The sequence below is a fragment of the Mugil cephalus genome, chromosome 20 (genome assembly GCF_022458985.1).
Source record: "Mugil cephalus isolate CIBA_MC_2020 chromosome 20, CIBA_Mcephalus_1.1, whole genome shotgun sequence".
In the NCBI taxonomy this organism is placed as follows: domain Eukaryota; kingdom Metazoa; phylum Chordata; class Actinopteri; order Mugiliformes; family Mugilidae; genus Mugil; species Mugil cephalus.
This window is the reverse complement of record NC_061789.1, coordinates 17818406-17833622: the sequence shown is the minus strand read 5'-3', so window position 1 is coordinate 17833622 and position 15217 is coordinate 17818406. Positions and strand designations below refer to the sequence as shown.

At 45.0% G+C, this 15217-nt stretch overlaps 3 protein-coding genes across 4 annotated transcripts; 1 reads left to right on the top strand and 2 right to left on the bottom strand.

Moving 5' to 3' along the window:
- Positions 1 to 1710: 1710 nt before the first annotated feature.
- Positions 1711 to 5829, top strand: fkbp10a (FKBP prolyl isomerase 10a). The gene is made up of 10 exons (XM_047571459.1): positions 1711 to 1994; positions 2412 to 2557; positions 2644 to 2833; positions 2923 to 3068; positions 4026 to 4215; positions 4294 to 4439; positions 4519 to 4708; positions 4918 to 5060; positions 5154 to 5317; positions 5423 to 5829. Exons 1-10 carry the CDS (start codon positions 1795 to 1797, stop codon positions 5609 to 5611), a joined length of 1704 nt encoding a protein of 567 aa, XP_047427415.1. The 5' UTR covers positions 1711 to 1794; the 3' UTR covers positions 5612 to 5829.
- Positions 5830 to 5877: 48 nt separating this feature from the next.
- On the bottom strand, positions 5878 to 9131 carry LOC124997623 (cytosolic 5'-nucleotidase 3-like). The gene is made up of 9 exons (XM_047571460.1): positions 8970 to 9131; positions 8536 to 8634; positions 8365 to 8434; positions 8230 to 8276; positions 7540 to 7625; positions 7371 to 7460; positions 7120 to 7282; positions 6837 to 7037; positions 5878 to 6757 (listed from the first exon to the last, which is right to left on the bottom strand). The coding sequence occupies exons 1-9, from the start codon at positions 8970 to 8972 to the stop codon at positions 6647 to 6649; spliced, it is 870 nt and encodes a 289-aa protein (XP_047427416.1). The 5' UTR covers positions 8973 to 9131; the 3' UTR covers positions 5878 to 6646.
- Positions 9132 to 10365: 1234 nt separating this feature from the next.
- LOC124997621 (kelch-like protein 11) lies at positions 10366 to 14824 on the bottom strand. 2 transcript variants are annotated; one of them, XM_047571458.1, is made up of 3 exons: positions 14708 to 14824; positions 13826 to 14302; positions 10366 to 13626 (listed from the first exon to the last, which is right to left on the bottom strand). In XM_047571458.1, exons 2-3 carry the CDS (start codon positions 14287 to 14289, stop codon positions 12042 to 12044), a joined length of 2049 nt encoding a protein of 682 aa, XP_047427414.1. In that variant the 5' UTR covers positions 14290 to 14302; positions 14708 to 14824; the 3' UTR covers positions 10366 to 12041. The 2 variants fall into 2 exon arrangements, with proteins under 2 accessions (XP_047427414.1, XP_047427413.1); XM_047571457.1 differs by lacking the exon at positions 14708 to 14824 and having other exon boundaries at positions 13826 to 14409.
- Positions 14825 to 15217: the final 393 nt, after the last annotated feature.

Genomic DNA, 15217 nt, shown 5'->3' with positions numbered 1-15217 from the left:
GTATAGAATGAAAGACCGGCTTACTTTTATTAGTTTCATAAAATTTTGAAAATCATATTTATGGCAGTATTGAGTGTTTTTCATTCATGCACAAATATGACTGAACAAATGTGAAAGGCAAGCCTTATTTGCAGTCCTCAAACGCAAATCTTGACAATTACTGTAGAGTCAGAGCTCCTTACTTCCGGTATGAAGGCTGTTGATTCTGGCTCACTTGACACAGACGTCACTGTGGGAGTTTGAATATTTAGACAGAGGGTTCAGTTTTTTAAGAGTTTTCCAGGGCCATAACTCATGACAGACCCAAAAGCAAATAGCCACTTAACAATAATACGGACCGCATTTAATCTATTCAACTACGGGGAATTATAAGAAATTCCTCAACTGCGTTTGAAGAGTCGTTTTTAGTCTGGTTTTAATTTCTGCTGGCATTTTGAACAAACTAACAAGCTGAGACATGGACAGGAGAGCTTGAAAACCCACCTGCACAGCTGACACATCACTTCTGGGCATATCTAAATCCAGAGTCTGCAGCCTCGTTACAAGGCCTAAAGGCTGTTTGAGTAATTGAGCGAGAAGGTTATTAGAACCCACAGGACAAATATGAGGTTTCCTCTGAGACAGAGACACGTGTTCACTTCTAATTCAAGTTTAATATCTATTTAAACTCTGGTCCCATAATGAGTCCACCACAACAGACAGTGACACCAAATGACGGCTTCAAAATTAAAGGCTTAGGATTCAGGCCCCATCTCATACGTGAGTGAAATCACAGGGCCAGGCCAGGCCTCCTCTAGGCGAAGCATTACACGTTTGCAGAATTCCATTAAAAAGTGGGAGGGGGCCCCAGGGCCGCTCCTCCTCCTACGGCTCTCTGGAGTACACGACCCGAAAGGTGCGAAAAGCAAACCAAAAGGAGGCGGCAGCAAACCGGAAGCTAGATCGTTTTTCTATTCAAATTAAAAGTACAACGAACACAGCAGCTACAGGACTATGATCGTGCACTGTTGTTGTTTTTTTTGTTTTTTTTTTTTTTTTACTTTTCAGTCTCGCTAAAGCTGCGTCGTTCGTTTTTTTATTTGTCTTTTGTTTGTTTGTTTTTAAGCAAATGACTGCACCAGGTTCCTGAAAATGAGAAATTTTCAGCTGTGTCTGGACGACTTTTTAGCCCTTACTATGAGAAGTTTGTAACCTGTTAAAACTATATTTTAAGATGCTGTTTTCACAATTATAATTTCGTCTTCAATTAGCTAATATATCACGGCCTAATTGTTTTCTAGTCTTAATTCGTGGTCTTTTTTTTTGCCTTAATACCTGCCTTAATTATTATTATTATTATTATTATTATTATTTATTTATTTATTTATTTATTTATTTTTACCTTTCGTAAAACGAAACGTGTCGTTAACCACATGAGGACTTTAAATGTGCTCATTTGCATCTTTTCCTGTGCCTCTGCTGTAGTACCACTTTAATTTACTGGAGTGGTTTCAGTAAAAATTTATTAGACCATATTTTAGAAATCATATTCATTTTACTGAAGTGGGTTTATGAAAACTTTTAGAGATTGTATAGTTAAGAAAAACAACACATAAAACATTTAGCTTTATACATCACATTAAAATGCAAATGTAGCCATCTCATTAGCTAGGCGTTTATTTTGAAACCAGCAATAGGAAGTAGCCTATATTATTACATCAAACTTCACAGGCCAACCATCTCGAAATTGTTGCTGTCCACTTCTTCAACGCATCACCCTGCTTGTAGAGCGCACCGTTCATTCCCGGCCTCCAAATGGATTTGCTCAGATATTTTAAGCTTTTTCTTTTTCTTCACGCTGTTTACGTGCACTGCGAACCCGGGCCGCTGATAGATATCGTTGTCGATCGGTACGACATACCGAAAGTTTGTCCTCGAGAAGTTCAGACGGATGACTTTGTCCGTTATCACTTCAACGGCACTTTCTTTGCAGACGGGAAAAAGTTTGACTCCAGGTGAAGTAACAGCGAAACGCACCACATGACGTCTGTAAATTTAGCTTCAGTTTAGCCAACCGAGTCTCGACTTTACTGGGACGAGCTACAGTTGTACAGTGTAATAACATTGTCCCTCAGCTGCATGTAATAGCAGCTCTGGGGCGTTTAAAACGGTGCAGAAAACGCACCGCCGCCTATACGCAGTTATTACGGTAACACATTTTCACGCTCCAACACATTTTCACGGAGGCTGACTTAAAGGCTGCAGAAGCATCCAGCTCATACTCTCTGTCTTTATTATAAAGCTCCAGATTTCTTTGTTTAAGCTGGTGCACTTTTGCTGCCATGCCCCAACAACTCTTTCCAGCAAACTATAAATGTATTTTTCTCACATTAGAGTTGATCTTCATTGATTCTTTATTGCTGCCCCTGCAGCTATGACCGAGGCAAAGCCTTCATCAGCCAGGTGGGCCTGGGCAGGCTCATCACAGGGATGGACCGGGGTCTTCAGGGCATGTGTGTCAACGAGCGCAGGAGGATCACAGTCCCCCCTCACCTGGCCTACGGAAGCATAGGGACAGGTGCAGTTGAACGCCACGTGTGCCTGCTCGTACGATCCCCTGTGCCGGTTTATTCCACCAGCCTGTGCTCTGGTCCCCGCTGACAGGTGGTGTGATCCCTCCCGACGCCGTGCTGGTGTATGACGTCCTCCTGCTGGACATATGGAACACAGAGGACAAGGTCCAGGTCCGGACGCTCAGCAGACCCCCGGGCTGCAACCGCACCACTGCTGCGACAGACTTCATCCGCTACCACTATAACGGCTCCCTGCTGTCTGGGGAGGCCTTCGACTCCAGGTGAGGGGAGACTGTACCGCTGAAGTGTAGGCCTGGATTGTCTAATTTGTGAACTTTGCTCATTGTTTGTCGTTTGTCGGACTGTTTAGTTACTCGAGGAACGAGACATATGACACCTACTTGGGACAGGGCCACCTCATCAAAGGCATGGACGAGGGTCTCCTGGGAATGTGTGTGGGGGAGAGACGGGTCGTTATCGTCCCACCCTTCCTGGCATACGGAGAGAAAGGATATGGTACTGGTTAATACTCACTGTTATATTTATGTTTTTGCTCAAATGTGCAACTTCTGAGAACTAAAAGCCTGAAACTGCATGCGCTTTTTTATTTTTTTTGCCTTTGTTGGGTGCTGATTGTTCACCATGCCTGCCCTGTTTTTATTCTTGTTATAGAACCACACCCAGTCAGTTTTCATGTGTTTTTAGCAGGATGACCTTTCTATAGTATACACGGAAACGCATCAGAACATTTATAAGATAAACGCAAAGGAGACATTAGGTTATCTTCTGCTTCTTTTTACTATTTTAGAGCAAATATATTCTTAAAGGTGCTTTAAGTTCTGTATGCTAACATGACTGAAATCAGTTTGAAAATGGAGAGCTGTACTGTAAAGTGGTCAGGACTTGCATGGAACTGTATGTGTAATTATATAAAGAGTGTTGCAGAGTAATATTCCATCGCTTTGACATCTTTGGTGTGAGCTTGTTTGCTTTATTTCTGGAAGTCTGATGGTAAAGTTGGTCAGTTTGGTGTCTCTGCAGACATAGATCAGACTGGTGAGGGATACGGATGACGGCCTGTACTTTCTAACAGGTCATTCCAAAGCGAAACTTTATGGATTCTTGGCCGCTGGCGTGGAAAATACAAGCCTCAGGTATGCTTGCATTCTGAGGTCAAAGAGCCGTGTGCAGTCTCTGAGGCTAAGCTAGCTGAGTGTCGGTCGGCAAATCCCTTCAAATTGCAGGGCTGCCTGCTTGTTAAAACTCCAAAGTTGTATTTTCTTTTTCTACAACTGTTATAAAAAAAAAAAGCTGTGGAAGTGAGAATGAGTTGGAGAAGACTAAAGGCACCACGGACGGCGATGAGTAATCAGCTTTTGCAGATTAATCAGTAGTTTTACAAAGTGATCACTCTCCAACGCTAAATAAATAAATACAGACATGATGTGTGAAGTGTTGTTGTCCTCCCAACAGGAACTCAGGTCCCTCCCCAAGCCACGCTGGTGTTCGAGGTGCTGATGGTGGATGTGTTTAACCCTAAAGACGGTCTGAAGGTGGAGGTGAAGGAGGTTCCTGAAGGCTGCACCCGCAGGACGGTGACCGGAGACTACATCCGCTACCACTACAACGGCACCTTCCAGGACGGAAAAACCTTCGACTCCAGGTAAACCCGCACTTTTTATTTGGCTTTCAGAAAACCTGCAGACGCAGGCTCTTACTGTCGCACTTCCTCTAACGACAGCTACCAGAGAAACAGCACCTACAACACTTACATCGGTATGGGGTACGTGATCCGGGGGATGGACAAGGCCCTGCAGGGGCTGTGTATAGGAGAGAAGAGGAGGATCACAATTCCTCCTCACATGGCATATGGAGAGGATGGAGTTGGTGAGGAAATACATTTAGATGGAACAACGCTCAACAAACTTTGTTTGCAACACTGACCTGTTTTTAATTTGCTCTGTAGGAGGCCTCATCCCTGGCTCAGCGGTGCTGGTCTTTGACATTCATGTCATCGACTTCCACAACCCCAAAGATCCAGTTGGGATCAAAGTTACCCACAAGCCCGAGGGGTGCAATGCCACCAGTGAACCTGATGATTGGCTTGAGTATCGTTACAACTGCTCCTTGATGGACGGCACCCTGCTGTACTCCTCGTGAGCGCCCTCTGCTGTTCATTCTGCTACTCTGCATCCTCCACCTTCATGCATGTAATCATTGCTGGCTCCTTCCCTGATAGATTTTAGTGGGCCTGGAATCATTTATAGCACCTTGATGGCAGCACGTTTAGGGTTAAAAAATCTTTGGTGGAAGGTTTTCATTTCTCTGTTTAAAGTGCTAATAGGTTATGTGCTGTTTTTTGCAGGGACCATTACAGCTCCCCTTCGGTTACTACTCTCGGAGCAAATAACGTGATCCTGGGTCTGGAGGAAGGTTTGAAGGGCATGTGCGTGGGGGAGAGGAGGGAGGTCATCGTTCCTCCCCACATGGGGCACGGCGAAAACGGAGGTCAGTTCCTGAAAACTATCAGATAAAGCGTCTTTTTTATATCTCATCCTGCTTTAAAATGACGTCTTTCCATCTCTGTGCGGACGTCTGCAGCTGGAGGAGTTCCAGGGAGTGCAGTGCTCTTCTTCGAACTGGAGTTGGTGAAGCTGCAGAAGGGTGTGCCTGAAGGCTACATGTTTGTGTGGCTTGGAGACGGCCCCGATCCCCTATTTCCTGCTATGGACCTTAATGGGGACAAAGAGGTCCCTCTGGAGGAGGTAAGCTGACAAAGCTAGGTCAACTAATGCTGTTGCTTCATTTACATTTAAAAAAATATATGATTGCGAGCAGAAAGAATGACTCATAACATCTATTTCCTCCAGTTTTCAAACTTCATCAGGCTCCAAGTTAAAGAGGGCAAAGGTCGACTTAGGCCAGGGGTCGATGCTGACAGCATCATTAAGGACATGTTTAATAACCAGGACCGGAATAAAGACATGAAGATTGTAGAGGATGAACTGAAACTGAAGGTGGATGAGGAGCCGGAACAAGTGAGCCGGGACGAACTTTAAAGAGTTGTGCTATCGTCTGGGCTTCTGATGTATATTTCTGGAACGTTCCGTCTATACACAGGTCAAATGAGTTGCCATGGAGTCCACATTCCCCTCCGACCCTTCCCCTAGATATAGAAAAGATTTAAAAACCACTGGTTGTACAGTATATTTGGTTGAAATATTAAATTATGTATTACAGTGTGTTGTGAAACATAAAATAAACTTTTCTAATAAAACTCTCCTTCCTTCCTTCTAGCCTAGTACAGACTTTCATGATCAACAGAAACACTTCTTTTTATTTTTATTTTTATTTCAAATCAACTGGAACACATGAAGAAATGAGTTCAGATGATGGTACAAAAAAAGGAAGAATAAAACAAAAAAACAAATGTGGCCTACTGTCCACAAAGGATGGTAAAGAAAAATGTGTTTAGAAGCTGACATGTTACAGTGTAGAAAGTGTTTCCTTCTAGCCATACAGTTAAAATGATTGAAAGTGAAATCCTATCAAGTCTCTTCGTAATACCGTCACAGTTCTGAGGTAGTAGTTAGTTCTTGTGAGTCATTCTGCCTCGTAATGATCTATTTGCGATGGCATATTCATTTCCTAAGCTCAAGTGTGACTCTCATAGTAGTGTTATATAAAAGGCTGGAAATCACTTTCAAATCAAATGCTAAGTCAAGTGTTGTTGTCCATTTATGTTGTGCGTTTTCCCTTATTGGTTACATACAGGACTTAACCTCTGACAAATGAAAACAGACAGAAAATACCCATAACCACATGGGCACTGTAAACACGGCACAGCAGCTGGACTGCAAATTTACAGCCACAACCTCCAGTGTTGTCGGGGAGCAGTTTGGCCAGCGGATTAAAAAATGTAAAGGGGTGATGTGGTGTGGGGGAGGCTGTCAGCTGAGGCATGTGTGTAGATTTTAGTAGAATCAAAAAAGTAATCACTAAACCATTCTTAGCTGGTTGTCAATAAGAATCCAGGTGGCGCTTTCTCAGCTGAAGGCCCTGGAGTGTCCAGTGGCATGTGGACAACACTGACTTCATTTATTCCCAGTGAGATAGAGGAGAACGGCGTTGGGGACTTCCAAGGTTTCATCCCTCAACAACACGATGTCATATGCGTCCAAGTATGACTGCTTCCTCTCCTCCACCTGAAGACGAGGGTGGAAAATTGACTTGTATAATCTCTAATCGTGCAGACAAACACAGGAGTACGTTCTTTTGAATTACCTTGTCATTGAGATAGCCGATCTTGAGGATGTTCTCCATGTCCTGCACTCCGTCAGCCATGGTCAGATCTCCCAGAGAATCCCCCAACAGTAGCACGTTGGGCCGCGTCCGCAGCTCCTGGAAGTGGCCGGTGTTGAGCAGCGCACCTTCCCTCTTGTTGTAGATGTGAATCAGCTCTCCCTTGAAAGCCCTCAACACCCCCTGTCCCAACAGACCGCCACAGGTTATTATTTCAGTCCCTTAGGGCGATGGACAGATTGTAATTCGCACTGAGGCAACTCACAGACTCATCAAAGTCCATGTAGTTGGAGAAGACGTTGACGTTGGGGTGGAAGACCCTGGCTTGGCGAATCACCTCTTCCAGGATATCTCCTATTCCAGCGGAGAATATGAGCAGCGGGATGCTGTGCTCGTGCAGGTGGTCAAAGAACAGCTGGTAGCCTTCCCTGTGAAAATGTCCACAAATGACTAAAATTCATGCGGCCACGTTACAACATGTTTTTAACTCCTGAACAGAGTTCTAGGCGTTCCTACCTCAGCATGGCATTAGATTCATGGACCACCGTAGCCAGCAGGTCTTTCTTGATCTGCTGCTCTACCAGGAGTTCATGAGCTTTGGTCCACCTGTGCACAGCGGAGATCAGAAACACCTTCGACGTGACTACTCCAAAACTCTGTCCACATTGTCATAAACTCAACTCACCACTCAACCATCAGAGGCAGCTTCTCCTCCACTGACCGCGAGAAGTCAATCTCTATTGGGTAGTACGTGTCACGAAGCTCCTCTAGCTGAGGAAGACAGGACAGAGTTCTCAGTAACTGGCCACACGGACCTTTATGGTCAGACACAACATGTTTTACTATGGATTTTTCTTGATTACAATATAATGACAGAAGCTTTAAACACCTGTGCTATTTTTATATATTGATAATAGTATGGAGAAGATCTGATGGTGAAATATCTCACACTGTAGATTTAATGGCTCCATTTCTCCTATCACCCACTAGATGGCAGACAAGTGCTAAAACTCAATGAATGAATGGAACTAACGGACCAACAACGTTAGATGGAATCTCAAGTAGAAAAACATGTTCATCTCCAAGGAATGGTTCACTAATTATAAATCTGGATAGTTTTCAGAGAAAGCATACACTGACGTTTATACATCTCTGTTCCTTGAAATAAAGCACGTCCCACTGCAGCACACAAGATGGTAAATGTACATCCTAGAAGCTAGGAGAGTTATGCATTCCCAAAACTAAAACAAATTAATTTCATGTGTGAGCTTACACACATTGCTCCATGTTACGGCGGTAGTGGGTCGCAGTACTTAGTTTTGTTGGTTACAATACATCTCGAAAGGCTAACCATGCACTTAAGCCTCTTTCCTACCTTTTCTCTGCAGTCACTGGAAATGAGTTTGCTGTTGTCAAGAATATCTGCAACGAAGACGAACATCATGAAGCGGAAACGTTCAGCTGAAAACTAACCAACACCTCAAGCTACCTCACTCCTCAATCTACTTACCGTGACAGGTAGGGCACCTTTTTCCATTGTGTGCAAATCTTGTCAGGGTCCTGTCAAAGTCTGAGATCACCTGGATTTGAAACAAAAAGAGGATTTCAACAATAACACAGTGCTGAGCTGGGCTGACTGTGTTTTATAGATTATTGCAGGAGCTGTCAAATCCCAGGATACCTGCAAGGTGTTGGAGCCAGCCTTCATCATGGACTGCAGGATCTCTTGCACCCTCTTAGGGTCCTTCATACACACCGAGGGGTTGGACAGCTCTTGAATCTGTAAAACATTTCCGTATTAGTTTAGCAGAGTATATTGACAGTTAGGAGACAAACGGGCAGGATACATAACCCAGATGCCAGGCTTGCTAGGCAGGTGCTAGCGCACTCTCTAAGCACCAAAATAACTCATTGCCTGCACATTAACCAGCATCGACACAGTCGTGGTGATGCTCTGCACTGAAAGGAGCCTCCATAACAACTCCAACAAAGACAAGTGTCAGCTAGCACTACTACATTCCGAAATTAGCGTTAGCTAGGCACGCTCCTTCTAGCTAGGATATAAGTCGGCATGGTACGTCCGGCCTTTTCTAAACACGTGCAGGTTAATTTTACCATTTTTCTTAAAAGTAATGCAGCACGTCCCTAAAGGATATGTTGACAAGTCGCGTTTCATCGGCTGACTCTCTCCGTTGAGGTTTGATGTTGCTATGAGGTCGACAGGATCATCTGAGAGCTAACTCTGCTGCCTTCCCGTACCGCTGTAAGCGTCGGAACGTAGCACTTCACCAACACATGGAATAGTTTTTTTTCTTTTTTTTTTAATTTTTTCTTTTAAAAAAAAGTCAAAAGTCAGCTTTATTTCCAGTTTCTTCACATGTCCCAGACATACAAGGGAATCGGGAAAAAAAACGTTCTCACTATCTAACGATCAAGAGGTAAAGTGGACAGGCACAATAGATAAAGACAGACATCATCCTGACACTAAAGTAAACAATAACTAAAGTGCACAGCAGATGAAGACATTAGGAACGGAATAAAATTAATAGTTCACGGTGTATATGTTGAAGTAGTAGCATTTGTCTTTATAAAGATAGTTTCTAAGAGTTTATAAACGTGCACAAATTGGTCAGTAATAGTAGCAGAAAAAAAGACAGTAGGTAGTTTAGGCGTTCATAATTAGCGCACTGTGAGGAACACGTGAAGGCAGCAGTACTACTTGCTTGTATAACTTGATGTGGGTAACCCTGCTGCCTTCCTGTACCGCTGTTAGCATCGGAACGTAGCACTTCACCAACACATGGAGTAGTTTTTTTTTTTTTTTTTTTTTTAAAGTCAAAAGTCAGCTGTATTTCCAGTTTCTTCACATGTCCCAGACATACAAGGGAATCGGAAAAAAAAACGTTTCTCACTATCTAACGATCAAGAGGTAAAGTGGACAGGCACAATAGATAAAGACAGACATCATCCTGACACTAAAGTAAACAATAACTAAAGTGCACAGCAGATGAAGACATTTGGAACTGAATAAAATAAATAGTTTGCGGTGTATATGTAGAAGTAGTAGCATTTGTCTTGTGTGAGGAAGAGTTTATAAACGTGCACAAGTCGGTCAGTAATAGTAGCAGAAAAAAAGACAGTAGGTAGTTTAGGCGTTCATAATTAGCGCACTGTGAGGAACACGTGAAGGCAGCAGTACTACTTGCTTGTATAACTTGATGTGGGACGATGGGTACTCTTCCGCAGAAAACGAATGCATTCATCTAAGGTTCCCACAAGTCTCTCTCTTTAAAAATTATTAAGATGTTTACAGAGGTAAGCCTTATAAATAAATAGAAATATATCCATCTCGTTATAGTCTATTTCACCAGTTAAATTACAGAGTCTGACACACTGCATGCATGGTGTTTTATTTAGTAAGCACTCTATGGCAAAAAAAGCATTTTGTAAGTTTGAGTATTATGCGTATAAAGTTCCAACAAAGCAATAATACACACCATGCAGAACCATCTCTCTTACAAAACAACTTTAATTGCAAGTGATGACATTAGCATTTTTTTTTTACATCCAATATAAGGACACAAAATCAAACTATCACATGCAAAGCATATTACATAGCTTATTTCAGTTAATATTTGCAGTGCTATTCATGTTGGTCATAAAGTGGAAATGAATATCATTTCTGCGTTCTCTAACCTTTTTGCTGTAATAAGCACTGCATGGACAGTGGGAATTTCTGAATGTCAGTCACAACACATTCATATAACGATCCCTTCTGTTTTGCCAAGAAGCCTGATTCCTTCTCATCCCATTTCTACATCTCTTTGGTGGGTTAACAAAGACCAGAGAACAACACAGAGTATCAGATCTCCAATATACACCCAGCTGGAAATGAGGTACAAATAACACAGGGCATTCAATATTAGAAACTAATCTGTCTGTCATTAATGACAATACGCTTTTTTTTTTTTTTTTTAAAGATCAAATCTTACTGTCTGGAAGCTGGCTGACACAAAGCATTTCCAAAATACAATCACTTTGTCTGATATGAACCAGATAAAACAAGCAAAGTGCAGTGGCAACTGAAATCTCTACGCTTTTTCTTTTTTTCTTTTTTAAGACTTTACAAACAATTTGATGTTACAAAGTGCAGTTTAAGAGGAGCTTTTGCTATTCTTTGCAGAACCAAACCTGGAACACAATTCATACTCTCGCACTCATACATATGCACATTAACTATGTATCTTTCTGGAATGGCTTGGAATACACTGAGCAACAGTGCAAAAGGAATGATTCTGCAGTTGCCAGTGATTGGTGCTTAATGCAGTGGGAGATTAGAATGTTTAATGCTTGTTAACACAAAGGAATGACTCGTTACACTTCGTCACATATCTTGGGATATCACAGGTATCTCAAAGCACCTCTCGAGAAACCTGCAGAAACATTACTAGCTTCAAATGACGAAAGTAAAACCGACAGAAATATATTACTGTACAACTGTTGGAGACGAACAGTCATCTAAAAGCGACCTATTCTACGGGATTTTATGATTAGCAGCCTCTAAATCAAGTCATATTTAGTTGTTGGGGCCGTACAATGATAAACAGAGCCATTCTACTGCAGTTATGATCTAAGAGTTAGTTCGCTGGACTGATGTTACACTTGCATGAGGAGATTGTCACAGTGTTACAATGGAAGGAGACTTCATTAAGAACGTAGGAATGCAGTTAGTACTTTTGTCACATTTCCCAGTACAGGCATACAATGAAGGAATGTAAAATATCCATATAAATGTTTACATATACAGCTTTGTACTATTTATATACAAACAGATAAACAGTATCTCTACCAACATAAATTACTAAAGAATATTCAATGTTGGCTGCTATATAACACTCTTATTCACATGTTTACATTCGCCATAATCCCTCCTCACAGACCACCAGCTGGTTAGTGCACGCCTGCCCACACATTTCATGGGCTCTCCGCGATTCAGCCATTAACACAACACAGCATGACAGCTGATGGCACGTAGTTCAGATGAATGAATTCCAGAAAGAGAGCCACGCCAGACTCGTTACAGTGCGTTATGCATGAATGGGGGTCACCGACGACTGGAGTGGAATGGTGGTTTTGAAGTAAACCTTCGGACTGAGCTGCATGAACGGAGTAGAATTCGGGGCCTGTTCAACACTCTATCTGCGACTGGAGCTGCCGACGCAGGGTGAGGGTGCGCCGGTGGAGCTGCTGCATCTGCTGCATGCGGTCTCGCTGGCGGGCCAGGTTCTGGGGCATGGGGTACCGCTGGCAGCCATACAGAAAGCGGTAGGGGATGCGCACGTGGCAGGCTGTGGCTCGACAGCGGGGCTGAGGCATGGGCGGCAGCAGCATCCAGCGCTTCCTCTCGGCGCAGTAGCGGTAGGCCTCCTTGCGGTACTGCTTGTCCACGTCGTCGCTGTTCTTCCAGCCTCCGATGATGAAGACGTCCTCGTCGAAGTGGCAGATAGCGGCGCCCTCGATGCTGGTTACCTCCGGCGGCAGGCTCTCCAGGATCTCGTCAGAAATGCGCACGCTGATCTTCTGCCTGGCCACCTCATCCCTGACCGTGTAGCTCTTGGGGCAGCAGGAGGCCGTGTGGTAGAAATTAGTGGAGGCCACAGCCATCTGGAAGATGCAGTAGTTGTCAATGAGGGGCAGGGAGTCGACATCCTGCCACTGGCGGCTATCCGTGTCGTAGCGAGTGGTCACCGTCTTCAGTCCGTCGTCGTTATCCGTGTCGACAGGCGTGCGTGCCGTGACATACACAAAGCGGTCCTCCACGCTCACTGCCTTGACGTCTCGCAGGATCTTGGGGGCCGATTCCAGATTGTGCCACTTGTCCTGCTCGGGCTCGTACACGCTGACGTCTTTGAAGCCCGGGCTGAAGTTGCCATGGCCGCCGATGCTGTATAAGATATCCTTGATGCAGGTGAGGCCGAAGGAGTGCTTGCGCGTGGTCAAGTTGCTCACCTGCTCCCAGGTGTTGCGATTGGGGTTGTAACGCTCCACCGTCTTAGCAAAGCCCGGCTCCATGGAACCGGCCACGTAGACGTGGGACTCCGTTGCGGCGATGGCGTGGCCGTCCAGGTGGTTGTGGATGTGTGGCAGGTTGACCCAGCGGTCCTCGTAAATGAAGTAGCCCACGCACTCGCTCAGGTAGTCTCCCCCCTCGGACACTCCGCCTACTACCATGATAACGTCCATGTTCTGGCCGAAGCGAGGCTGAAAGGAGGCCATGTGGGAAGACCAGAGCTCCATGTCGGTGGACTTGAGGTTTTCAAAGCGAATGGCGTGGCCTTCCACCGCCTCCGACACCAGCCGGAGACAGGTGTCGTTGGCCGCCACCAGCTGCTCGTTTTTCACCACCCTGGTCAGGTAGGTGGGCTTGATCTGGGGCAGCCTCAGGAGTCGAAACAGCTCCTCGAAGTAGCGGCTCCGCTCCTCCGGGTTCTTCTGCACCCACTTCACCACGGCCTCGAACAACACCTCCTCCGAATCCACCGTGATCTCCGCGTCCGACAGCCAGTCGCGGACCAGGTGGAAGGGGAGCGTGTAGAACTCCTCATCCTGGATAACCTTGTGGAAGTTGCGGCGGATCATGTCTGCAGCCCGCAGAGCCAGCTGGTCCAGGGTGTACATGTGAGCCAGGCTGTGCACCGCCACACAGTTGGTCAGGCTCAGCTTCTTCTTCAGGAACTCGCCGCAGAAATCTTTCAGCTGCAGCAGGAGGAACCTAGCGCACGGCAAACGGAGACAATACAGCGAAGGGGGTCAGAAAGGATGATCTGGCTGTAATGATTAGGTAATACCGTTAAATCTGTTGTCAGAGTTAAGTACACTTTAAAGCAACATTGCAGCTGCAGAAGGCCTCATGCTATGACAACTCTCTCTTCCAAAACACAAACAGGGATGTGATTGTAAACAGATCGTACCTATCAGCCAGCTCCAGGACCTCGTGAACATTGCAGGTGCTAACACGTATTTCTCCAGTGTACATGTACTGGATGACACTCTCCACCGTCTCCGGGTCGGGCCCCAGCTCCGAGCTCCACTCCTTCATCTCCACACGCCCGGACAAGGACTCGGAGAACTGCCCTCCCAGCAGCGGGGTAAAATAGTCGGTGGCCGCGGCCAAGACGGACCTGTGGGCTGAGAACTCGCAGCTCTGGACGCTCCCGGTAGCCGCCCCGCTGCTAAAGGCCAGCGTCACGTCGCAGAACAAGCCCTGCTTCCTCTGCTCGTTCTGCCGCCGAGACAGCTCCGAGCAGTGGGAGGAGGAGGTGAAGTCCTCGGCCTCTTCCGCGTCCCCGTCTCCGGCAAGCGCGCTGGGTGTGCCGGCGCCGCCGCTCCCGCTGCTCCTGGAGGAGTCCTCCGGGTTGGGGGCCGCCGCTGCCATTCTGCTGCCAGCGCTGGAGGTGAGCAGTGTAAGGAAATTAAGTAAACTAGCGAAGGAAAGGAGGCGACATACGCAGCCACACATACACGGAGTCTGGGCAGATGAACGACAGGGAAGCGCGTTTCGCGTTCGTCGCGTCAGGTCAGCGACTTAAAGGAGACCATAAAATAAGCGGTCTCCAAAAAGCAAGCAAACAAACAAAAAAAAACTCAGATTCAGTGATAGAACTTTAGCCTTAAAATAAAGTATATGTCGACTTTTAGGTCAAACTAACGTAGGAGTTATGCCAGGTACAACAAACACCAATTATAATAAAACACACCAACACATGCTGTTTAGAACATATTACTATGCACAATATCCAATACAATATTTTAAATTTGCTACAATATTTAATCAAGTCAATGTGAATACGTACCCGCCGTTTCTGACAAATTGAATGAAGCTGTTAGGAACCACCAAAATGAAACGTACTTCAGCTTGGTAAACACAGACAGGTTGGCTGACATGCGCAGTGAGCGCGTCGTTGACGTCGGCCGCCTTCCTGCCTCTGACCGACCTGTCTGCGCCTGCACACATGGAGAGAAAAACTTGAATTGACATGAGAGTTCATTCCACAGCCTTCACACTTTTCTGGATCTGAGCCAACAACCGTGCCTTTATACTAAATGCGTTTAAATCTCTTTATTTCAACATTTACGTTTCACCATTTCACTTTATGTTGAATATCTTACAAGTGATGGCAAGAATCAACGATACTTTAATACCATTATGTAAGAATCTAACATTTCGGGCGGTGGCTCCTTAGTTCAAATATAAAAACAATAGAATAAGCATAATGAAAAAAAATAGTACTGCACAGAGGAGCAAAAACCGACTGAAATGGGCCCATGATATATCTCATAAAATATGTATTTTTGCCACATTC